This window comes from Crinia signifera, chromosome 8, assembly GCF_055691185.1.
Source record: "Crinia signifera chromosome 8, ASM5569118v1, whole genome shotgun sequence".
Lineage (NCBI taxonomy): Eukaryota > Metazoa > Chordata > Amphibia > Anura > Myobatrachidae > Crinia > Crinia signifera.
In genome coordinates, this window is record NC_139224.1 from 69,767,457 (window position 1) to 69,794,469 (window position 27,013).

General features: G+C 44.5%; 1 protein-coding gene across 8 annotated transcripts in view; it reads left to right on the forward strand.

The window, feature by feature from the left end:
* The window catches only part of CENPM (centromere protein M), a 106,502-nt gene that overhangs the window by 65,816 nt on the left and 13,673 nt on the right, over window positions 1-27,013 (forward strand). For 4 of the 8 annotated variants that reach the window (XR_014454379.1, XM_083156661.1, XM_083156658.1 and 1 more), the window contains exon 4: window positions 16,092-16,217. The exons of 1 other annotated variant lie outside the window; for it this stretch is intronic. Coding sequence is in view for 5 of the 7 variants with exons in the window: in XM_083156661.1 (XP_083012787.1) it covers window positions 16,092-16,217 (126 nt within the window). In the remaining 2 variants the exon portion in view is untranslated. Of the gene's footprint in view, window positions 1-16,091; window positions 16,218-17,573; window positions 17,671-27,013 lie in introns of all 8 variants that reach the window. 3 more of the 8 variants (XR_014454378.1, XM_083156660.1, XM_083156659.1) reach the window with 1 other exon arrangement.

Here is a 27,013-nt window from a genome sequence, read left to right on the forward strand (position 1 = left end):
ATTTAGGATAGAAATTGCTTTGTTTTTACAGATCCCCCCCCCCTTTTTTTTACTGCATCATTATTCTTTTTATATTGTATTAATAAATGAAAAAAAATTTTTTACTCATATTTAATGATTACCTTTAATTAATTACTAATCACACCCAATAATTCATTCATAAAGTTTCTAGGTTTATTTTCAAACATTGGTACACCACGCTCTGACTAGGGCAGGCTACATTACTGTTTATTTATCCTTTAAAGAGCAATAGTCGCCGCATCTTCATCTATTGAACACATTTCTTCTTTTAAGTAACTCACCATTACTTGGACTTTGAGGATTGGCTGACACCCCATATAATAAGTAGGGGGACATTGCCTACAATATTTACGTTAGTTGGGGACACACAGGTGGCGCCACACATTCATTTTGTATATATATATATATGTATATGTATATATATATATATATATATATATGTGTATATATATATATATGTATATGTAGGACAAAGGTGTACCGGCACTCTTCCTAAGGATGCAGATACTTGAGGTGCCCTTCCGTTTCTCAAGGAAAAATGTAACCACAAAAAGGTAGATGGCACTCACAAGATTTGTATAGTTTCTGCGCGGCGGCAGCAATAAAGAAATAAATGAATCAACACAGGCTTGTGTCAACGTTTCGGGCAAAGCCCTTTATCAAGACATAAAGAAAAAACCAGCAGTGTACTCACATTTATAGCAGACAGTGGGGACAGGAACACCTCGTGCAGAAATCACCAGCACGACCCGGGCGGGTGATGAGTGACGTCATCTGGCGCACTCAAACGGGGAAAGCGGGGTCACCAGGGGCGTGCTATCAAACCCAAAGGGTGGTTGCTAAGCGACCAGGAACGCTGTCTGGTGCTTGCAAAGTAAACTAAGTGAATGCCGACTCGGGGCTGAGTGCGGGGAAACCAGTGTAAATGTGGAGCGGCAATGGTGCTGAAAGCCGGCTGCTGATCTCTGCAGCGGTGTCCAATCAAATAAAGACATTACAGGTTAAAAGCAATACGGACATCAAAGCCATGCTGAGTCAACAGCAGATACGAGCGTAACATGAATGGCACACAGAATCATAGTGAAATGCAGATCTATACAAAGTAACCACAGAGTTAAAATGAATGTATGCTGTAAATGAAATAGCAACGGAGGAAAAAAGGGGGGGAGAGGGTGGAACAGGGAGGCGGACAGGGTGACAGCTGGAAGGGTGAAGAACAGAGTGGAGGGAGAAAGAAGAAGGCGGGCTGGCGACACGGAATGTGTCGACTGCGGGGAAAAGGTGAGGACAGCAAAAACGGAGGTGACAATGGTGAGGAAGGAATGTGCGGCCGGTGTGTGGCCGGGTGGGGAGCCCAAGAATCAGCGAGTGAAGGAGGTAAGTGGATCAGGAGGCATGCGGGGATGCGCCCGGCAGTGCCGAGTGACGGTTGTGGAAGTGCAGTCTGGAGAAATACCAGCAAGTGAGGGACAGGTGACTGTCAGGTGTGCGCCCGGCAGTGCCGGGTGACAGCTGAGGGGGTGAGGTCTGTACAGAGGTGCTGGAGATGGACCTGTGAATGGGCTGAGCTGTGAGGGCGCTGAATGCACTAAGTGGGTGGCATATGCGTGGGAGTGCCGAGTGGAGGGACCACTCAGGGGACGGTGCTGGACTTAGTGTATTGGCCGCATCAGATAACGATGCGCGCGGGTACACTGAAGATGGCAAAGAGAGTGCATAAGGATAGATGTGGCAAGGCGCACAGGGCCACCTTGTCAAGGGAACTGACTGGGGTAATGAGGGGTGTAGTAAGTGGCGGAAAGTAAAGTAAAGTAAAATTGTACAGGTGACGGGAGTACGGTCGGCCGAACGGTTCCCAGAAATAGGGATTGTATAGATGTGTACCCAGCTTTAGGTAGTCATTTTATAGCATCTGCTACTCCTTATAAATATTATAATCGTACAATCAGACACCATAATTATCAAGTCCCTTTTGAGGCTGCCATCGCTTGCGATTTACCACATGTAACGGGGAGCTGCGGGCGGTGAGGAGCAGGGGGCAGGCGGTGAGGGGCAGGGGGGGCGCCGGTGATGCTGGGGCGCAGGGAGCCGTGTAAGAAGCCCCTGCCGTCAGCGGGAGCAGGGGGGGCGGCGCAGAGTACCAGAGAGCCGGGCAGGGAAGACGCTGCCTGCTGCCTGGCAGCGGCGGGACTCGGGAGCAGCAGAAAACTTAAAAAAAAAAAAAAGCCCATACAAACGCATAGGAAGCCATTGATTGGCTGAGACCTCTCTCAGCCAATTAGCGATTGGCTGAGAGAGGTCTCAGCCAATCAATGGCTTCCTATGCGTTTGTATGGGCTTTTTTTTTTTTTTTAAGTGTTCTGCTCCCGGCGCCACTCGCGCTGCCTGGCAGCGTCTTCTCCTGCCCGGCTCTCTGGTACTCTGCGCCGCCCCCCCTGCTCCCGCTGACGGGATGGGACGGGACGCACAGTGGCGGCTATTAGATTTTCAAAATACCTGTCAAATGACCGGCCGTTCTGTGATTGGCTGAGAGAGCTCTCAGCCAATCACAGAACGGCCGTTCATTTGACAGGGATTTTAAAAATCTAATAGCCGCCACTGTGCGTCCCGTCCCGCAGCGGCAGCGCTCCTATTTGTGAGTGAGTGTGTCTGCCCGCCGTGCTCCCCCGCCCCCCGGTGTCTGCATGCATATGTCTGACAGGTGGGCAGGCATATGCATAGCATACAGGGAGGTCGGATGATCTTATGTGCTGACTGTCCGACCTCCCTGATCCGGTCCGATGCGCACGGGACCGCGCATCGGATCGGATCATACATCACACACCTGCGATTTTGGGGCGATTTCATCCGGTTATCGGCCCAAAGTGCCGAAATCGGATGAAATCGTCCCAAAATCGTATAGTGTATGGGGGCCTTTACTTCCTCCTGACTCACTGAATGGTATCTCCCTAGCTGATGTCTTCAGTTTTTATTCTAAAAATTACTTAGCTGGAGAGTCAGTAGGAGTAGCAGCTATGCAGGTACTCATTGTCTGGCGTCTTTAAGGATGATGCAGCCAGGGAAGGAAGGTCAGAAGTCTCAGGCAGCAATTTGAATGAAGAAGTCACTGCCTGCAGTGATTGGTTGAGGCAGCACTGGGGACTTTTATTGGCTGCTGCAGGACCTGCTCTATTTTTTAATTGGGGTACTCACTGCCAGTGTTTTGCAATCACTGGGGCGGGGACCGTGCTGCTGTGGTCCTAACAGGAGGGGGAGGCGGTTGGTCCAGCTGCCGATGACCAGATCTGCTTCCTCCCTCCCTGCAACAAATCTGGTTGTCAGGAAGCAGAATCTGGTCGCCCTGGCGACCGGTATGTGCCGAGACCTTCCATAAGCAGTTCACAGTAGGGCAGACACAGGATATGGTATGGCAACTATATGCAACAGAGAAACTGGCCGTGGAATCCACAGGGCAGGAGAAGGGTTAACATAGGCCTAAAGGCAAACCTGCCCTCTCAGTTATATGCACCTGGCAGCAGATATCTACCGTATGGAGGATAGTAGGGGGAGCCCAGTAGAGCAGACAGAACCAGCGTGGGCTACGGCTCTTGGAAGGTCAGTTACTGCTTTAGTGCAGTTGTTGGATAAGCAGAGGGATGAAATGGTGTAATCTCCTAGACCTATGTCATCCTCTCAACATTCTTCTGGCTCCTTCCCATTAACACAAGGATGCAGGATACAGCTAAGGGTATCAACTGATTTAATGCACTACTGGATAAGTTTGACAAAGATTCAGAAGTTGCTTCTAAACATTCTCACTCATCTCTCCCTGCATTGGAAGATTCAGGGGAGGAGGGGAGTGCTGTTATGATGTACTCTGGGAGCAGGGTGATGATGATTTGTCCCCGGTGTGGAGGATTTGATCTTAGCTGTCAAACAAGCTTTAAGCTTATCTGATGATAACAAAACTCCAGCAAAATGGGTGTTTAAAAGACAGCGTAGAGAGGCTGTTACTTTTCCATCAGATGAAGGTTGGCAAGACCTGTTGGAGGAGGCTTGAAAAACGCCTGATAAGAGACTCCAGATGCCTAAAAGGTTTTTGAACCTTTACCCTATGCTAGAGGAGCATGTAAATCTTTGAGAAAAGGTCCCTTTGGTTGACGCACCGATAGCTAGTTTATCAAAAGCTACCGTGCTTCCCATTTAAGGGGGTGCTGCATTTAACCCCTTCCCGCCGCAGCCTGTTTTTGCCTTCCTGACAGAGCCATTTTTTTCAAATTTGACATGTATCACTTAAGTGGGGATAACTTTTTTTGCTTTTACTTATCCCAGTGATTTTGAGATTGTTTTCTCGTGACACATTGTACTTCAAGTTAGTGGTAAATTTGGGTCGATACAGTCTGTGTTTTTTTGTGAAAAATACCAAAATGTCGTAAAAAAATGGAAAATTTAGCAATTTTCAAAATGTTAAATTTTCTGCTTGTGAGACAAATAATCATACCACTCAAAATAGTTAATAACTAACATAGACCATATGTCTACTTTATGTTGCCATCATTATTTCAACCTCCTTTTAATTTTTTTGGACACTAGGAGGCTTAAAATATGAATAGCAAATTCTCAAATTTTCAAGAAAATTTCAAACACTGATTTTTTTTAGGGACCAGTTCAGTTCTGATGTGACTTTGAGGGACTTGTATGTGAGACACCCCCATAAATGATGCCATTTCAAAAACTGCACCCCTCACAGTATTCAAAACAGCATTTTGGAAGTTTGTTAACCCTTTAGGTGTTTCACAGGAATTAAAACAAAGTGTAGGTGAAATTTCAAAATTTCATTTTTTTTGCAGATTTTCAATTTTAATACATTTTTCTAACGAATACAGTAGATTTTACTAGAGAAATGTGACTAAAAATTGATTCCCCCAATTCTTTTGTTTTCATAAATATCCTATATGTGGCCCTAGTGTGCACGTTGACCAAACCACAGGCTTCATAATAGAAGGAGCACCTACTTTGATTTTGGAGCCTCCTTTTTATGAGATTATTTTTTAGGCACCATGTAGGTTTCTAGGCACCATAAGATGCTAAAAGTTAGGAACCCCCCCATTTTGCAAACTACACCCCTCAGGGAATTCATCTAGGGGTATAATGTACATTTCAAACCCCCAGGGGTTTCACCAATTGTGGTACAACTGGGCAGTGAAAATGAAAAATTAATTTTTTTACACAAATGCAGTTCTGGCTCAATTTTTCATTTTCACAAGGAATGAAGGAGACAAAGCACCCCAAAATCTGTGCCCCAATTTCTCCCGAGTACGGCAATGCCTCACATGTGACCAAAAAATACCATTTGGGTGCATGGCAGGACTCAGAAGGGAAGGAGTGATTTTTGTATTTTGCAGCTCAGATTCTGGTGGAATTTTGGTGGGTGCTATGTCGCATTAGCAAGACCCCCGAAGCACCAATACAGTGGAAGCCCCCCACAAGTGACCCCATTTTGCAAACTACACCCCTCAGGGAATTCATCTAGGGGTATAATGTACATTTCAAACCCCCCGGGGTTTCACCAATTGTGGTACAACTGGGCAGTGAAAATGAAAAATTAAATTTTTTACACAAAAATGCAGTTCTGGCTCAAAATTTTTCATTTTCACAATGAATGAAGGAGACAAAGCACCTTAAAATCTGTGCCCCAATTTCTCCCGAGTACGGCAATGCCTCACATGTGACCAAAAAATACCATTTGGGTGCATGGCAGGACTCAGAAGGGAAGGAGTGATTTTTGTATTTTGCAGCTCAGATTCTGGTGGAATTTTGGTGGGTGCTATGTCGCATTAGCAAGACCCCCGAAGCACCAATACAGTGGAAGCCCCCCCCAAGTGACCCCATTTTGCAAACTACACCCCTCAGGGAATTCATCTAGGGGTATAATGTACATTTCAAACCCCCCGGGGTTTCACCAATTGTGGTACAACTGGGCAGTGAAAATGAAAAATTAAATTTTTTACACAAAAATGCAGTTCTGGCTCAAAATTTTTCATTTTCACAAGGAATGAAGGAGACAAAGCACCTCAAAATCTGTGCCCAAATTTCTCCCGAGTACGGCAATGCTTCATGTGTGACCAAAAAATGGCAGGACTCAGAAGGGAAGGAGTGATATTTGGATTTTGCAGCACAGATTCTGGTGGAATGTTGGTGGGTGCTATGTCGCATTAGCAAGACCCCCAAAGCACCAATACAGTGGAACCCCCCCACAAGTGACCCCATTTTGCAAACTACACCCCTCAGGGAATTCATCTAGGGGTATAGTGTACATTTCAAACCCCCAGGGGTTTCACCAATTTTGATACAACTGGGCTGTGCAAATGAAAAATTAAATTTTTTTACACAAAAATGCAGTTCTGGCTCAAAATTTTTCATTTTCATAAGGTATGAAGGAGAAAAAGCACCCCAAAATCTGTGCCCCAATTTCTCCCGAGTACGGCAATGCCTCACATGTGACCAAAAAATACCAGTTGGGTGCATGGCAGGACTCAGAAGGGAAGGAGTGATTTTTGGATTTTGCGGCTCAGATTCTGGTGGAATGAATGGTGGGTGCTATGTGGCATTAGCAAGACCCCCGAAGCACGGTGAAATGATGAACCTAATAATCCATAGATGTGTGGTATATTTTAAAACACTCCTTTATACATAGGCCGGGTTTGTCGGGGCAAGTGTCACACTGGAAAATAGTTTGCTTTCTTATTCCCTTTTTATAGCAAACTTTGCACCTTTTTTGTGTCCTGCCCTTTTTTCCAGTGGAGGGGATTTCATCAGGAAAATGCTGCCCTGGTACAATACGGGGGCCAGTACTAGAAGTACTGGGGCCCTCTGCCTGCTGGTTCCCAAATATTAGGCCCTTTATGACTTCCTCTTGAAAGTGCATAAATGTCCCCCTCTGGCTGGTAGAACGGAATAGCACGTAAGCGTTATACAGTGCCATCTGGATGATATACACGGCCAGCTTCTTGTACCAGATTTTTGTTTTCCGCAGGGTACTGTACGGCTTCAGTACCTGATCTGAAAGATCCACTCCGCCCATGTACTTATTGTAATCCAGGATACAATTAGGTTTTGAGGTGTGGGTACTGGTACCTCGTACAGGGACGGAGGTGGTACTGTCTCCGTGAATTGTTGTCAGTATAAGGACATCCCTCTTGTCCTTATATTTGACCAACAACATATTTTCGGTGGATTGTGCCCTGCTTTCACCCCTTCTCATTACTTGGGCAATGTGCGTTTTTGGGAGGCCTCTTTGGTTCTTGCGCACAGTACCGCAAGCTGCTGTACCTCTTGAACCAAGGGCCTTAAACAGGGGGATGCTAGTGTAAAAGTTATCCACATAGAGGTGATAACCTTTATCCAGGAAGGGGTGCACTAAATCCCAGACAATTTTTCCACTAACACCTACGAGGGAGGGGGGGCATTCTGGCGGTTCAATTCTTGAATCCTTCCCTTCATATACCCTAAACCTGTGAGTGTACCCTGAGGTGCTTTCACACAGCTTATACATTTTTATGCCATACCTTGCCCTCTTATTGGGAAGGTACTGGCAGAATTTAACCCTTCCTTTAAAATGTATAAGGGACTCGTCTATGCAAATGAATTTATCTGGGATGTACATCTCTGCAAATTTGGCACTGAAATGATCAATGACCGGCCTGACTTTGAATAGCCGGTCAAAGGTGGGATCATCTCTGGGTGGGCACTGTGCATTATCGTTGTAATGCAAAAATTTAAGGATTAACTCAAAACGAGTCCGGGTCATGGCCATACGGTAAAGTGGGGTGCTGTACAGAACATCTGTACTCCAATATTGCCTAATTTCTGGCTTTTTTACTATGCCCATATGAAACACCAGACCCCAAAACGTCATCATCTCTACTGCATCTACAGGGGTCCACCTAGCAAATGATGACGTGGGGTTTTGAGCAATAAACTGCTGGGCATATAAATTAGTTTGGTCCACCATTAAATTTATAAAATCATCAGAGAAAAATAATTTGAAAAAGTCAATTTCTCTGAGACCTGTGGAATCAAATTGGATTCCTGGGATGGCCAAAAACTCAGGAACCTGGGGCTCAAAATTGTCTGGTGGTGGGGTCCATACGAGATCAATTATTGGGGGGGGGGTCTCAGCTGCTCTACGGGGGCGTCTTTGAGGGGGTCCCTCATCACTAGAGGAGGAAGAGGAGCTTAAGATGAATCCTTCAAATTCCCCGCTTGCATCACTGGCTGTGTCAGAGGCAAGCATGGCATATGCCTCCTCCGCTGAATACATTCTTCTGGATGACTGGGATGACATTTGGGATGACATTTGGGATGCCATTTTTATTTTTGTGTTTCTGGTAGTGAAATGTTTCAACACGTGTATAGTGTAGGGGGGGTACAAACTTTATTTCAACCCGGGGGGGTATGTAGTGTGTAGTGTGTATGTAGTGCAGAAAAAAAAAAAAAGGTCCTGCGCCAAAAATTGAGCACAGATGTTGGTCAGTAACATCCGTCACTGAACAGCGCTCAAAGGCAACAGGAATTTGATCAAAAAAAAAAAAAATAGATCAACCCTGTGCCGAAAAAGCTGATCAGTGATGTACGTCACTGATCAGCGCACAGTGGCCACAGGACACCCACAAAATCACAGTGTGTGTAAAAAAAAAATTTAAAAAAGACCCCACAGCACCCTCAAAAAAATCACTGATGCGACACTTATTACCAGTGAGGGGCAGCAGGTGCACAACCTTTGGTGCAACTGACAGTGCAACTGACAGCAACTGACAGGTATATATAAAAAAAAAAATCCCTGCACCCCCAAAAAGTTGCTGATCAGCACAGATATACTGATCAGCACAAAAGGGGGGGCAGCAGACACAAAATATAGCACTCTCTATCACTATCTCTCTCTATCTCTCTATCTCTCACTATCTATCACTCTATGACACTGCAGCAGCAGCACTGACAGGTATATATATATAAAAAAAAAGGTACTCTTTACCTAGCACGGCGCCCACGATCTTGATCGTGGGCATCGTGAGGTAAAAAATCGCGTCGGTCGCGTCGTGTGCGGGCTAAAGGTGCCCGGACGCGACGCGATGCTCCCGATTTCCCATTGAAAACCATGTTAAATATGGAAATCGCGTCGGTCGCGTCGCGGCCGGCTATAAATGTGCACACGATGGCCACGACGCGATGCCCACGATTTCCCATAGGAATCAATGTTAAAAGGCCCGATGGACACGATTTTCATGTTAAATGGCTCAATGGACCCGATTTTACCATAGGAAACAATGTTAAATGGGCCTTACAGCCCAAATAGGCACAATTAACCCTTAAATGTCCCCCCAAATTTTTTAACGCCACCCCACGATCCACGCCAACCCGAAGCGTGGCGAGCGCAGCGGTACGCGTCCTCCGACCTTTTCATGCCCTACTATCCACGTCGGCGTGGAGTTGAGAATAGAATAGTGTGGCGAGCGCAGCGAGCCACCGAGCCCGAAAAAACCCTGCACCCCCAAAAAGTTGCTGATCAGTTAATTTATACTGATCAGCACAAAAGGGGGGGCAGCAGTCAGTTGCACACGCAGCACAGCTGTATATATATAAAAAATATATAGCACAATCTGTCACTATCTCTCTCTATCTCTCTATCTATAACTCTATCACACTGCAGCAGCACAAAATATAGCACTCTCTGTCACTATCTCTCTCTATCTCTCTCTATCTCTCTCTATCTATAACTCTATCACACTGCAGCAGCACAACACAGGAAGTCACAAGAAGTAACAAGATCCAGGAAGCATCCAGCACGCTACAAGCAGTGATTAGGTAAGTATTTGCAAGGATCAGGTCAGTATATCACGGCAGATAGGCACGGTGACCGCACTGCACGCAATTCCAGACCGGAATGGCGTCTGCTGTGCAGTCACCGTTAGTTTAAATCACCCTTCATGGCTGTGATTGGTTCGTCGGTCCGACGGACCAATCACGGCCTTTGGGGGCGGGTGGGGTGAGGTGGGGTGACACCAGTGTCACCCTTACACCCCGTGGTGATTGGTGCTGTACTTTACAGCACCAATCACCACCGATCCCTGTGTCACCGGCAAACGTTATTCGCCGGTACACAGAAAACGCTGTAATTGGCTGTTCACATTTGAACAGCCAATCACAGCGATCGCCGAACGGGGGGGCATCGCTGCCCCCCCTGGGCGGCGAGGGGGGATGTCTGCTGTCAGGGACAGCAGACATCTCCAAACTGTCACCGCGTCTATAGACGCGGTGACAGTTTAAAGCCATGACGTACATTTATGCCATGCGTCGGGAAGTACATCCCGGCCATGACGTAAATGTACGTCAAATGTCGGGAAGGGGTTAAAGACCCTGTTGAGAAAAAGCTTGAAGGGAATCTTAAAGCAATTTTTGAAGGTGTGGGGTTTACCCTTTAACTTATTATTACTTCTGCATGGGTTTCTAAGGCTATGATTGTATGTGCAAATGCTATGTTTGGTTGGTACATTCAGACCCAGGGATCTTAATTCTGGCTGAAAAATTAAAGGCTGTGGCAGAGTATAATTTAGAGGCTGGAGAAGAGGCGCTTAAAATGGCTTCCAGAGTTTCTGCGGTCTTTGTGAATGCTATGAGAGTTCTGAGGCTCAAGGCCTGGGAGGCGTACAATAAGTCCAAAAAGTCCTTAGAAGCGTTGGCTTTTAAAGGGAACCTCCTGTTTGGTTCTGAATTGGAGGACATTATTAAACAGGCTACAGGGGGGAAAAGTACCTTTCTGCCTGCCCCTACCGTTAAACAAAACTCAAGATTCTCTGCCTTTTCGGTCTTCCTTTCGTCCCTCCCCTAGAGGAGGTGCATCCTTTAAAGGACAATCCTACAGAGGAAAATTCCAGCTGGGAAAGGAGAAGGCCCCAAAATCCCACTTTTTGGTGCTTTCAATAGGAAACAGAGGCCCTTATTCTGATCGGTGCGGCTGGATCCGAATATGCGGCCAGGACCGTGCGTGCGAAACCCCACCTTCCATACGGATCGCCAACTCCGTCCGTACGCGGTAAGAAGCTGGCCGAACGGACCGCACGTGTAATTTTCACGGAATACGCCTCCTCCATCTCAGGGAACCTCCCCCATCATTCGATGGTCGCAGACCATCGAATGCAGGACCAAGTGTTCCACCAGCTCCCGCAACCTCAGACCACACTGATATTTTTCCGTGCAAAAGCAGGGATCTGGGCAAGCAGCTGACATCCAGCGATGTCATATGTCCGCCCCCTACACGTGCGTCACGACTGCATTACCATATGTACGCCCAGCGGTTTCATGGGAACGCCCATGAAACGCAGGGCGTATGCATATGGTAATGAGCCCAAATAGCCCTTCACGCCCCTCTCCACCCCCTGTTCAGAGTGTTCACATTTCATGCGGGATTTGGCCGTACGCCCCGCTCGCACATGCGCAGAGACGCCTCTGCACATGCGCAGACACAAAACATCGGCGGCACGAACGCACGCGGATATTACCGCACCAACCAGAATAAGGGCCAGAGTGCCAAAGGTGAGGAAAAATCCTCAGCATGACAACCAGGAGACTCCCCTATCTGTCCTCAGAGTGGGGGATCGCCTCCTGCAATATCAGGACACTTGGGCCTTATTGGAACAGGAACCTTGGGTTCTGGATGTAGTTTCTCTTGGATACAAGATAAACTTGAAAGATTTACCACCAAAAAGGTTCTTACAGTACAGATGGAGCGCCTCTCGCTATTGCAAGGGATGGCGGAAGATTCGCCAGCCGCCATCCCCCGCCAGCCGCCGTAAGGGGACACTCGCGCGTCGCCTTACAACGGGGCTACCCTTGGTCCCAACCGCCTTGCCGCCCCCCCAACCCTGTCCGTCTCCCTGAAGCCGACAAGAAACTGAGACACGAGTGCGTGTGAGATGCAAGCGCGTCTCAGTCAGATGGGGCGCCTCTCCGCTGGCGACCAGATTCTGGTGCTGGCGGAGCAATAGCGAGAGGCGCTCCATCTGTACCTACACCATTACCAAAAGAGCCACGTCTCAGAAAAGCCCTTTTGGGGGCTACTCAGTCTCTTCAAGAAAAAGGTGTGGTGGTCCCTGTACCGCGGGAGGAGAGAAAAAAGGTGTTTTACTCCCAAACCAGATGGATCTTTCAGGCCCATTCTGAACTTTAAGTCTTTAAATTGACTTGGTGTCAATTGACATCCAGGACGCATATTTTCACGTCCCCATCTGCAAGGAACATAAGTCTCTACTACGCTTTGTAATTGGAGACTTACATTGCCAGTTTCAGGCTCTACCCTTTGCACTGGTCTCAGCCCCGAGGGTTTTTACAAAAATCATGTCTGTGATGGCAGCCGTTCTCAGATTAAAGGGAATAATAGTGATCCCTTATTTGGACGATCTGTTGATCAAAGCAGATTCGGTCCCATTTGGTCCCTTCCCAGAGGATTCAGTTCCTGGGAGTCATACTGGACACTCATTTACATCGGGTGGTTCTTCCGGAATCAAAGGCCAGGGACATTTGCCATCTGGTTGCATCGATTCTGGAATTGCCAGATCCATCAGGCTTGCAGATTAGTTAAGGACATGGAGAATATGCTAGAATTAATTGCATTATCTTTTATTTAATTTGAATGAAATATTCCAAGTATGAGTACAAAAAAGATTACAAATAGACAGAAAAATACAATTAATCAAACTCCCACCCCCCCAGGCGAGGCTGGTACCTGGTCAGGCGGTTAGAGGGTCTCTGCAGCGGTCCAAGCAGTCAGCGCCGGGCCGGGGTCCCTGCAGTGTATGAGAAGTCAGCTTCCGGGTACCTGCATCAGATGGGAACTAGTAGCGGTATTGGCTACGAGTTTTCTTCTGCTGCATGGACCCCCGCCGCTGACTTCCCATTCGCGGCAGGGACCCCGGCCGGCACTGACTGCCCGGACAGGTGCAAGGACCCCCTGACAGCCTGCCCTGCGCTACCCAAGCACGGGGCGACAGGAGCCCTACACTGGCAGCAGTGCTGGTGTGGGGGCCCCGGTGCGACCGCCCCTGTCGCCCCTTGCTTAATCCGCCACTGATTAAACCCCTCCTATGAATTAGGCCCTTACATATAATTCACTCCTGATGCTGCCATGTGCATTTAAAATATAGCAAAGTATCTTGCTGTTGGTTTGGTAAATGTATTGCTGAATAATGATTCATCAGTACAGGTGCTCATCTGCCCGCAACCCTTGTTTGGATGCCACCCATTTGACTTTCTTGAAAGACCTTTGAAAATCAGTAACAAGTCCCCTAATAATAATACTGCCCCTTAGAGTTTCTTACCAGTAATTTGCCTGGTCTCAAAGTTAGAAAACCTCTGGCTTCATCTCCAACCCTGGTAAAGTTAAGTTTTCGGTACTTGTGTACTTTCACGGCTCCCATCGCATGCCATATGTAGTGGCATGCGATGCGATTTTCCCATGTTTTTATGCATTTTTGGTAAAAATCGCATGCGATCTGATGCGATGCGATGTAATTTTTCGCAGAAATTATGTCATTTTTCACACTGTACCACCCCCACTATCAACGCCAACCCGAAGCGTGGGGTGGCGGTACGCGTCCTACGACCTTTTCATACCCCCACTATCCACGTCGGCGTGGAATTGAGAATAGAAAGTGTGGCGAGCGCAGCGTGGCGAGCGGACGCGGATACCTTCACAGGTATCAGTGTCCCCTCGCGGGCTTCACAGGTATCCTTGTCCGCTCGCCACACTTCGGGCTCGGTGGCTCGCTGCGCTGCCACACTTTCTATTCTCAACTCTACGCCGACATGGATAGTGGGGGTATGAAACAGTCGTAGGACGCGTATCGCCGCCCCTCGTGGGCTCGCTACGCTTGCCACGCTTCGGGTTGGCCTTGATAGTGGGGGTGGTACAGTGTGAAAAATGACATTTGGGGTGCATTTTACATGATTTCAACTCATGTCCATAATTTCTGTGAAAAATGACATCGCATCAGATCGCATGCAATTTTTCCCTGTACGATGCACATCGTGGGAGCTGTGAATGTACAGAAGTACCAAGTTTTCATTCAGACCTACCAGAATCCTTGGTTAATGTGCTTTTATGCACAAAAACCCAGGATTTAGGTGGTATTGTTAATGAAAAAGTGTTCATCTTTCAGGTGCATTTGATTCATCTTTTTACTGCTGAAACTATTTTGACACTTTTGTTCTAGTCACATTAATATCAGTATAAGGGCAATTCCAACAAAAAGGGGACATGGGTCTTGGAAAAAAAAAAGTTGGGATATTCAAAATATGAATTTCCCAGTGCATCAGTCATAAACTTAATAAAAAAAAAATGGTTGGTAACAGTGTGTCACATGACATGCTGCCATTATGTCTTATTTCAGTAATGGATACAGACACTGGTTGTGACTATTGTCATAGCTTCCTTCTTTGTATTTCTCTCTTGCATATTGTCCATCTGGGATAAGAAATGGAACTTGTAATAACAGCTAACGCATGTAGCCGGCCAGCCTTATTCCCAAAGACCTATAAACTTTGATTCAGCCAGCATAGATTCCTATGTACTTCTCTTAGGGAGAAAGTGTTAACCCGTTCCTGTGCTTGTAGAAGAAGATGAAGTAGGCTCTTATTCAGTGGATCCGTCTTATGAACAACAGCCTTTGCTTCTGCCATAAGAGACTCTTGTATATGTTTTTTTTTTTTTTCAGTCTAGCAGCAGTTTGAATGTTCACGGATTACCGCTTTAAAGTAACACCAATGATTAAATATAGTGGTATCCTCGGGTTGTTAATGGAAATATAAGAAGAGAGTGAAAGGCTTGGTTAAGCGTCTGGTTGAGAAAAAATGTAGTTACCCAATCTCCATGGACCCGGGGCAACTTTACGGGAACCCAAGTCCCAAGCAGCAAGTACAGGAAAATGACCAGACCAGGACAAGTATTATCTGGACTTTGAGAATAGAAGCCAGAGACCATTTATTGGCTATAAAATCTATCCTATAATATGACTGGTGCGCATGGGTAAATAAGGTATAATTGTGAAAAGTGAGATTCTTCGTTCACCAAGCATCATAAAGATCATATTCCCCAAGCAAGTGACAAAAACCAGAGGTACGCCTTAAAAGAGTAGGATGGGATCTGTCAACTAAGGGGTCAACAACCAAATTAAAGTCCCCGAGAACCTTTAAGGTTTTTCTGAATTACTGTGCAGTCTCTCCTGCAAAAGGCCAACTGTTTGGAATTAGGGGCATAGCTTGAAAGCAACTTTACCACAACGCCTTCCAGCTTACCCACTAAAAAGATATCTCCCGTCCGAAACTTGGGAATCTACAGAAAAAGAAAAATGGGTGGAGACTAAAATGGCAACCCCTGCTTTTTTAGAAGGACAATTAGCAGTATAACAATGAGGGTATCTATTATCGAAAAATGTAGGCGGTGCAGATTTAATAAAGTGAGTTTCATGGACAACCACAACATCTGCTTTCAACTTGTGGAGGGAAGACCAGGCCAATTTTTGTTTCTGTGTGGAATTTAACCCTTTAACATTCAGCAAGATAATATTTGCTATCACTCAGACCTGTCAGGAATGCATGGTGTGTATATAATAGGGTAATGAACCATATTACCGCAAATCAAAGGCACGGGGTAAGGGGGGAGAGGAAACGAACATGACAAAAAAACAGTGGCTCAAGGAAACAAAATAGAAATGCCTCACCCAGAATTCTAAGGGGGAGGGGAGTGCACTTTCAGAGCCAGGTCTAGTAGCTTTCCGCAAAGCTTCTTTGACCTGGAAAAAGTGAAATCTCATTAGGACATACCTCGGTGACCCCTCTGAAACACTTCTAGCTTTGGGTAGCCAATGTATCCCATCCAAAAGCAAGTCAGTGGTAGTGGCCGATGGTAGGAGTTTCCGAAAATATCAAGAGCAAAGTCATGTAGGCTGCTATTGAAAACATTTTCGGGGATACCTCATTATTTATTTAAGTTTAATTCTGCGGGACCTGTCTTCCAAGTCAGCAAGCTTATCCTGCAGTGTGGCCACTTCCCCCTCCAACACATCATGTGAGTCAATCAGGTCTAGAGATGGGTTGGTCGCGAGTGAGACAGTTCCTTTGAATGGCTCACTTAGAAGAGACCACGAGCCATTGCTCGCTAAAAGGTGAATGATCATTCTTTTAGTTTCAATTTCATACACTGCATTTGCCTGAGCACAGCAATGCCACACATGGTAGCTTAAAGTAACTGTACTGACTGACTCAGGGCTGTAGTTCAGCTAGCTCCGCAGAGTGCAATCCACTCCATGGGCCTTATTTTGGTTCACTCTTTCTGACAAACTCCTTCTTAGATGGACAAAACCATGTGCACTGCAGGGGGGCAGATGTAAAATGTGCAGAGAGAATTAGATTTGGGTGAGTTATTTTGTTTCTGTGAAGGGAAAATACTGGCTGCTTTATTTTTACACTGCAATATAGATCTCACTTTGAAGTAAAACCCCACCCAAATCTAATTATATCTGCACAAGTTACATCTGCCCCACCTGCAGTGCACATGGTTTTGCCCATCTAAGAAGGATTTTGTCAGAAAGAGTGAACTAAAATAAGGCCCCATGTCTGAGCTCAGCACTGCCACCTGTGCTGCTGCTCACAGGAGTGTACCCGGTATCAGAAGCAGCCTAGTATCACAGAAAGGTGTGTTGCATGACCACACATTCTCACTCAGACACACATACTTTGGCTAGGCAGTGCACAAGTTTATTTTTATTTATTAGATCTGTGTTTGCTGGGCTGTGTAGTACTTTTAACTTTCATTTTACAGCACCAGATTCATGAAGTAAAGATCATGGGCCAGATGCACTAAGCTTCAAAAGTGATAAAATGGAGAGTGATAAACCACCAGCCAATCTGCTCCTGCCTGACATTTTTCAAACACAGTCTGTGAAATGTCAGGTAGGAGCTGATTGGCTGGTGGTTTATCACTCCATTTTATCACTTTTAAAGCTTAGTGCATCTGGACTCCAGTGTGCTGGGCTCCATCTTTCTGTGTCTCCCACTTGCTTTACTTCCTGGTGTATCTCACCTCTATTACACAAGTGGACCTCTAACAGCCGTGTGCTGCATCATTGTCTGGTATCAAACGGTTCCCCCGGTCTGGCTTAAATTACACACTTGTGTGTGTGGTGTTGAACACATTGAGGCCTGACGCTGTTGAGATAATCATTTTAGCGGCTGTATCGGACAAGTGGGTCCGGCGGCATATGGGATCTTATCGGTGTTCAGCATGATAAATAGAAAAATAAGTGAAAATAACCAGTGAGATTAATGTATGAAATTCACTTTACATTACTAGAATCGATTGAAATGTAAGTAAAACGAACAGATACTACACTTAATACACTCAAACCATAAATAAGCATTTTTTTTCTCAAAGTGAGACACCCAAAAGAACCTGATCTTTTCACTGATCGCTCATTTGATACCGCTCTCTTTAGTGAGTCACTTTAACCATCTCTAATCAGGTCGTTATGGGATCCAACCACCTCACCCATCATGGATTCCAAGTTGTCAGTATATTTTCCCAGCTCATCTAAGGAATGCTGGCAGGACTGGAACAAGGTACAGATTTCTGCTGCTACTTCATCATTAAATTGGCGAGGGAGTCTGTACCAGCAAATGTATATTAGCGGAGGAAGGGGTTCAGTACCCAAGGTGGATTTTTGAGGCACCCTGAGTGTCAGAGCATTGGGGTGATGGTTTGAATAAAGTCATATTTGGATACGTAATTCTTACTAGTAGGCATGGTGTGGAAAGACTGAAGTATGAGAGGCACAGGAATCAAACAATAAACAGCTTGCGATGGTTCAGAAAGAGGTATAAGCAAATTGATTTCATGTGTTAAAACTCCTAAGTGCAATCAAGTGGTCAGCATGGTAAAGACAGTTGCAAGGCGGTGATTAGGGACCCATCAAGTTGAACAATTACATACTGTGACCAGGTAGGGAATCCGCTGGCATGTAGTATAAAAGTTGGAGCAGTGTATTTTAATGGAAAAACATAAATAAATAACGATGTCCAGCAGTAGGTTCAGAAACTGCATCCAGTAATATAGCTTCGCATTGTAAGGAAGATGCTGGATGCATCCAAGATGGCCACCACAGATCCTCCAAGGGTTAGGGAACTAGCTTGTCTCAGCACCCTGTGCACTCCCAAGAAAACAATAGGAAGACCCTGGGTGCTGTGACGAGTGCCCTGCTTACCTCCACCCACACAGTAGATCCCCCAGCAGCTCCAAAGCTCCGCAAAAGGCTGTGACTCGAGTCCTGGAGCTCAAAAGGTAGCCGCAAGTATAAACCAAGGTCCCAGGTTGTCATGAGTAGACCGCTGGCTCCACAGCACACTCCACCGCATACCGGACAGTAAAAGGGGGCCAGGTAGGGACAGAGGGAGTCCAGAAATGTGTGCTGGCTTAACTCAGGAGGGGTTAAGCACAGGAGCTCAGCTTGAGCACCTCCACACTCGTTCTCGGCCAAACCACAACCCCAAGGAAATTGTTCTTAAGTCGAACATTAAGCATAGAGTGTTGCTTATATTTTATGTCTTACCTGTTTAACCTATGTTGTGTACTTTTTCCATAAATTGGGGAGGACAGAGAAAGGGTGTCTTTGGTTTTATTATTAAATTCTCTTTTGGTGCACCAACCAAAGACACCCTTTCTCTGTCCTCCCCAATATATTCATTCTGTGTCTATGGTAGCACACCCTCGCATATCGAAATATTGAATACTAATAGTGCACAAAGAGGGTCCACCCGCATAATAAGTTTGTGATATCTGTGCGACTGGCACAGCTCTCCCCAATCTCCTTACTTTTTCCATAACTTTAATATTTTTTTCTTCATTGACTGACTACTTTTTCTTAAAATTTGCTTCTTCTATTGCAAATTGTGTACTAGGTATTTAGGACTAGTATTTTGTTGTAAATAAAGTTGCACCTCACCTACAGTCTCACCTTCAGTATATCATTTTTTTTCCTTCCTTTTGCTACTTTTTTCCCCTCAATTTTGTGTCTTAGTTTACGAACAGATGTAGTCAAGGTTTATCTTTGGAGAAATATATAAAGAGGGCGCCAATTCAATTAATAAAATAACAATCAGAATTTATTATGCATATAAAAATACGCTTTTCTGTTCTATATCATGAAATTATTAAGACGCCTAAAACAAAACCATTCTATAATGGATACCTTCACATCCACCTTTAGCTTAATTATGCAAGCTGAATTACTTTAAGAGCTCTGTGCTTAACCCCTTCACTGTTACTCCTGATTTTTTTCCGGGTTATGTTCCAGTGCGCAGACTGATAAACCCGGAAAATTTTTGGGAGTGCCTCTGCCTGCACTCCCTCCTGATGGGCAGTGCCGCTGAGATCAGTGCTGTACTCATCTTCAGCCACTGCCCGCCCTGCCTCCTTCCTCCGGCTGTGTGCAAAGTGACCTTGCTAACATCATAATATTCAAAATATTCAAAGAAGGGATGACTCAGCTAATTACAGACCTATGAGCTTAACATCAATAGTGGGTAAAATATTTGAAGGATTTTTAAGGGATGGTATCCAGGAATATTTAGACCTTCATAGTTTACTTAGTATTAGCCAGCACAGGTTCATGAAAAATCATTCATGCCAAACAAATTTACTAGGCTTCTATGAGAAACCTTGATAATGGAAATGGTGTAGATGTGGTCTTTCTAAAATTTGCTAAAGCTTTGATACAGTACCACACAAGAGGTTGATAAATAAAATTGAGGACCTGGGATTAGGGGCAAGAATCTGTAGATGGGAAGGGAACTGGCTGTGTAATAGAGAACAAAGAGTGGTTGTGAACAGTGCCGTATCAAATATGACACCAGTTCTAAGTGGAGAGCCACAGGGTTCGGTACTAGGGCCCATTTTATTTCACATTTATTAACGATATTGGGATGAGGTTACTCAGCAATGTATCCATCTTTGCTGATGACACAAAATTGAGTAGAGTTATTAAATCAACAGAAGATGTCTCTGTGCTTCAAAATGATCTTAACAATCTAGAGGAGTGGGCAAAAAAGTGGAAGATGAGGTTCAATGTGGATAAATGCAAGGTTATGCACCTTAGGAGACATAACCAGTGTGCTAGTTATAACCTAAGCGGGGAGGCATTGGGTAATTCAGTACTTGAAAAGGATCTAGGAGTCCAAATAGAAAACAAACGGGTGTAGTGTTCAATGTCACATAGCAACAAAAAAGGCCAAAAGAATTCTAGCATGTATTAAAAGGGGCATGGAAACTAGGGACTCAAAAGTTAGTATGCAACTGTACAAAGCATTGGTTAGACCTCACCTTGAATATGGAGTACAATTATGGGCCCCACACTATGAAAAGGACATCATAGAATTAGAAAAAACCCAAAGAAGAGCAACAAATCTAATTAGGGGAATGTAGAATTTAAGCTATGAGGAGAGATTGAGCAATTTGGGACTATTTTCACTAGAGAAGAGACGTTTAAGGGGGGACATGCTCAACATTTACAAATATATCAAGGGCCAATATAAGGAACTGTCAAGCACCCTTTTTACTGCAAGAAAGGAATCTAGGACATGAGGGCACGAGTTTAGATTAGAAGAAAGAAGATTTTGTTCCTTTGAAGGGAAAAATTCTTTACGGTCAGAGCATTCAAACTGTGGAACTCTCTTCCTGTAGAAGTGGTGTTGGCAGACACAATAAATATGTTTAAAATAAGGTTGGACAAACATTTATTGGTTGAAAACATCCAAGGGTACAATTAAGAATCATAATCTGTCTTTAAAAATATCAGAACGTACTATATTACAAGGGATAAGCTATTAAAACCTAGGTTGAACTTGATGGACGCAAGTCTTTATTCAGCCTTATCTATTATGTAACTATGTCATTCCGCACACAGCCGGGTTGCCGGGGACAGGGCTGGGCAGTGGCTTATGGAGTGCTCAGCGGCACTGCCCGGCCCCAGGAAACGTGGGAGCGCTCACAAAAGAAAAACTTGCCCAGTGAGGAGTGCTCCCTAAAAAAAAAAAAACTCCTGGTAATATGTCAGAGTAAATTGTTAGTTCACATTTAAAAGTCCAGAAATTCGTATACTGTAATAGAAATAATGTGCCCAGGGAATGAATTACCATTTGGTTGGAGCATTAGGACAGAGCTGGAGTTCTCCGAATTGTAACGTTCAGGGTGGTGAGTCGACCTCCGTGATGGTGCTACAGTGCTACAACTGTTACACCATCACAGGTGAGCTCACCACCCTGACCTCAGCTTGCATAGGCTAAATGTGGATGTAAAGGTATCTATTGAAGAATTGTTTTGTTTTATATTTTGTGTCTTAATAATTTTATGATAAAATCATTTACCAGTGTATTTTTATATGCATAATAAAATCTGATTGTTATTTTATTACTTGCATTTGCACTCATTTTATATATTTCTCCAGATTTATTAACCCCTTCCTGACACAGCCAGTTTTTGCCTTCCTGACAGAGCCCTTTTTTTCAAATCTGACATGTATCACTTAAGTGGGGATAACTTTTTTTTGCTTTTACTTATCCCAGTGATTTTGAGATTGTTTTCTCGTGACACATTGTACTTCAAATTAGTGGTAAATTTGGGTCGATACAGTCTGTGTTTTTTTGTGAAAAATACCAAAATGTCGTAAAAAAATGGAAAATTTAGCAATTTGCAAAATGTTAAATTTTCTGCTTGTGAGACAAATAATTATACCACTCAAAATAGTTAATAACTAACATAGACCATATGTCTACTTTATGTTTCCATCATTATTTCAACTTCCTTTTAATTTTTTTGGACACTAGGAGGCTTACAATATGAATAGCAAATTCTCAAATTTTCAAGAAAATTTCAAACACTGATTTTTTTAGGGACCAGTTCAGTTCTGATGTGACTTTGAGGGACTTGTATGTGAGACACCCCCATAAATGATGCCATTTCAAAAACTGCACCCCTCACAGTATTCAAAACAGCATTTTGGAAGTTTGTTAACCCTTTAGGTGTTTCACAGGAATTAAAACAAAGTGTAGGTGAAATTTCAAAATTTCATTTTTTTTGCAGATTTGCAATTTTAATACATTTTTCTAAGGAACACAGTAGATTTTACTAGAGAAATGTGACTAAAAATTGATTCCCCCAATTCTTTTGTTTTCATAAATATCCTATATGTGGCCCTAGTGTGCACGTTGACCAAACCACAGGCTTCATAATAGAAGGAGCACCTACTTGATTTTGGAGCCTCCTTTTTATGAGATTATTTTTTAGGCACCATGTAGGTTTCTAGGCACCATAAGATGCTAAAAGTTAGGAACCCCCCCACAAGTGACCCCATTTTGCAAACTACACCCCTCGGGGAATTCATCTAGGGGTATAGTGTACATTTCAAACCCCCAGGGGTTTCACCAATTGTGGTACAACTGGGCAGTGAAAATGAAAAATTAAATTTTTTACACAAAAATGCAGTTCTGGCTCAAAATTTTTCATTTTCAAAAGGAATGAAGGAGAAAAAGCACCCCAAAATCTGTGCCTCAATTTCTCCCGAGTACGGCAATGCCTCACATGTGACCAAAAAATACCATTTGGGTGCATGGCAGGACTCAGAAGGGAAGGAGTGATTTTTGGATTTTGCAGCTCAGATTCTGGTGGAATGTTGGTGGGTGCTATGTCGCATTAGCAAGACCCCCCAAGCACCAATACAGTGGAACCCCCCCACAAGTGACCCCATTTTGCAAACTACACCCCTCAGGGAATTCATCTAGGGGTATAGTGTACATTTCAAACCCCCAGGGGTTTCACCAATTTTGATACAACTGGGCAGTGAAAATGAAAAATTACATTTTTTTTTACACAAAAATGCAGTTCTGGCTCAAAATTTTTCATTTTCACAAGGAATGAAGGAGAAAAAGCACCCCAAAATCTGTGCCCCAATTTCTCCCGAGTACGGCAATATCTCACATGTGACCAAAAAATACCATTTGGGTGCATGGCAGGACTCAGAAGGGAAGGAGTGATTTTTGGATTTTGCAGCTCAGATTCTGGTGGAATGTTGGTGGGTGCTATGTCGCATTAGCAAGACCCCCCAAGCACCAATACAGTGGAACCCCCCCACAAGTGACCCCATTTTGCAAACTACACCCCTCGGGGAATTCATCTAGGGGTATAGTGTACATTTCAAACCCCCAGGGGTTTCACCAATTTTGATACAACTGGGCAGTGAAAATGAAAAATTACATTTTTTTACACAAAAATGCAGTTCTGGCTCAGAATTTTTCATTTTCAGAAGGTATGAAGGAGAAAAAGCACCCCAAAATCTGTGCCCCAATTTCTCCCGAGTACGGCAATGCCTCATGTGTGACCAAAAAGTGGCAGGACTCAGAAGGGAAGGAGTGATATTTGGATTTTGCAGCACAGATTCTGGTGGAATGTTGGTGGGTGCTATGTCGCATTAGCAAGACCCCCAAAGTACCAATACAGTGGAACCCCCCCACAAGTGACCCCATTTTGCAAACTACACCCCTCAGGGAATTCATCTAGGGGTATAGTGTACATTTCAAACCCCCAGGGGTTTCACCAATTTTGATACAACTGGGCAGTGAAAATGAAAAATTACATTTTTTTACACAAAAATGCAGTTCTGGCTCAAAATTTTTCATTTTCAGAAGGTATGAAGGAGAAAAAGCACCCCAAAATCTGTGCCCCAATTTCTCCCGAGTACGGCAATGCCTCATGTGTGACCAAAAAGTGGCAGAACTCAGAAGGGAAGGAGTGATATTTGGATTTTGCAGCACAGATTCTGGTGGAATGTTGGTGGGTGCTATGTCGCATTAGCAAGACCCCCAAAGCACCAATACAGTGGAACCCCCCCACAAGTGACCCCATTTTGCAAACTACACCCCTCAGGGAATTCATCTAGGGGTATAGTGTACATTTCAAACCCCCAGGGGTTTCACCAATTTTGATACAACTGGGCAGTGAAAATGAAAAATTACATTTTTTTACACAAAAATGCAGTTCTGGCTCAAAATTTTTCATTTTCAGAAGGTATGAAGGAGAAAAAGCACCCCAAAATCTGTGCCCCAATTTCTCCCGAGTATGGCAATGCCTCATATGTGACCAAAAAATACCAGTTGGGTGCATGGCAGGACTCAGAAGGGAAGGAGTGATTTTTGGATTTTGCAGCTCAGATTCTGGTGGAATGAATGGTGGGTGCTATGTGGCATTAGCAAGACCCCCGAAGCACGGTGAAATGATGAACCTAATAATCCATAGATGTGTGGTATATTTTAAAACACTCCTTTATACATAGGTCGGGTTTGTCGGGGCAAGTTTCACAGTGGAAAATAGTTTCCTTTCTTATTCCCTTTTTATAGCAAACTTTGCACCTTTTTTGTGTCCTGCCCTTTCTTGCAGTGGAGGGGATTTCGTTAGGAAAATGCTGCCCTGGTACAATACGGGGGCCAGTACTAGAAGTACTGGGGCCCTCTGCCTGCTGGTTCCCAAATATTAGGCCCTTTATGACTTCCTCTTGAAAGTGCATAAATGTCCCCCTCTGGCTGGTAGAACGGAATAGCACGTAAGCGTTATACAGTGCCATCTGGATGATATACACGGCCAGCTTCTTGTACCAGATTTTTGTTTTCCGCAGGGCACTGTACGGCTTCAGTACAAAGATCCACTCCGCCCATGTACCTATTGTAATCTAGGATACAATTAGGTTTTGAGGTGTGGGTACTGGTACCTCGTACAGGGATGGAGGTGGTACTGTCTCCATGAATTGTTGTCAGTATAAGGACATCCCTCTTGTCCTTATATTTGACCAACAACATATTTTCGGTGCATATTCCCCTGCTTTCACCCCTTCTCATTACTTGGGCAAAGTGCGTTTTTGGGAGGCCTCTTTGGTTCTTACGCACAGTACCGCAAGCTGCTGTACCTCTTGAACCAAGGGCCTTAAACAGGGGGATGCTAGTGTAAAAGTTATCCACATAGAGGTGATAACCTTTATCCAGGAAGGGGTGCACTAAATCCCAGACAATTTTTCCACTAACACCTACGAGGGAGGGGGGGCATTCTGGCGGTTCAATTCTTGAATCCTTCCCTTCATATACCCTAAACCTGTGGGTGTACCCTGAGGTGCTTTCACACAGCTTATACATTTTTATGCCATACCTTGCCCTCTTACTGGGAAGGTACTGGCGGAATTTAACCCTTCCTTTAAAATGTATAAGGGACTCGTCAATACAAATAAATTTTTCAGGGATGTACATCTCTGCAAATTTGGCACTGAAATGATCAATGACCGGCCTGACTTTGAATAGCCGGTCAAAGGTGGGATCATCTCTGGGTGGGCACAGTGTATTATCGGTGTAATGTAAAAATTTAAGGATTATCTCAAAACGAGCCCGAGTCATGGCCATACGGTAAAATGGGGTGCTGTACAGAACATCTGTACTCCAATATTGCCTAATTTCTGGCTTTTTTACTATGCCCATATGTAACACCAGACCCCAAAATGTCATCATCTCTACTGCATCTACAGGGGTCCACCTAGCAAATGATGACGTGGGGTTTTGAGCAATAAACTGCTGGGCATATAAATTAGTTTGGTCCACCATTAAATTTATAAAATCATCAGAGAAAAATAATTTGAAAAAGTCAATTTCTCTGAGACCTGCTGAATCAAATTGGATTCCTGGGATGGCCAAAAACTCAGGAACCTGGGGCTCAAAATTGTCTGGTGGTGGGGTCCATACTAGATCAATCATTTGGGGGGGGGTCTCAGCTGCTCTACGGGGGCGTCTTTGAGGGGGTCCCTCATCAGCAGAGGAGGAAGAGGAGCTTAAGGCGAATCCTTCAAATTCCCCGCTTGCATCACTGGCTGTGTCAGAGTCAGAGGCAAGCATGGCATATGCCTCCTCCGCTGAATACATTCTTCTGGATGACTGGGATGACTGGGATGACATTTGGGATGACATTTGGGATGACATTTGGGATGCCATTTTTATTTTTGTGTTTCTGGTAGTGAAATGTTTCAACACGTGTATAGTGTAGGGGGGGTACAAACTTTATTTCAACACGGGGGGTATGTAGTGTGTAGTGTGTATGTAGTGCAGAAAAAAAAAATACTTTATACAGGAATTTGATCCCAATAAAAAAAAAAAAAATTGAAGGGGTTAAAAAAAAAAAAAAAAGGTCCTGCGCCAAAAATTTAGCACAGATGTTGGTCAGTAACGTCCGTCACTGAACAGCGCTCAAAGGCAACAGGAATTTGATCAAAAAAAAAAAATAGATCAACCCTGTGCCGAAAAAGCTGATCAGTGATGTACGTCACTGATCAGCACACAGTGGCCACAGGACACCCACAAAATCACAGTGTGTGTAAAAAAAAAAATTAAAAAAAGACCCCACAGCACCCTCAAAAATAAAAAAAAAGGTGATCAGTGATGCGACACTGATTACCAGTGAGGGGCAGCAGGTGCACAACCTTTGGTGCAACTGACAGTGCAACTGGCAGCAACTGACAGGTATATATAAAAAAAAAAACCCTGCACCCCCAAAAAGTTGCTGATCAGCACAGATATACTGATCAGCACAAAAGGGGGGGTAGCAGACACAAAATATAGCACTCTCTATCACTCTCTGTCTCTATCTCTCTCTATCACTCTCTATCACTCTCTATCACTCTCTGTCCCTATCTCTCACGATCTGTGACTCTATGACACTGCTGCAGCAGCACACACAGAAGTCACAAGATCCAGGAAGTATCCAGCTGCTGGCAGCACGCTACCAGCGGTGATCAGCGGTGATCAGGTAAGTTTCAGGCAAGGATCAGGTATGTATCACGACAGATTGGCACGGTGACCGCTCTGCACGCAATTCCAGACCGGAATG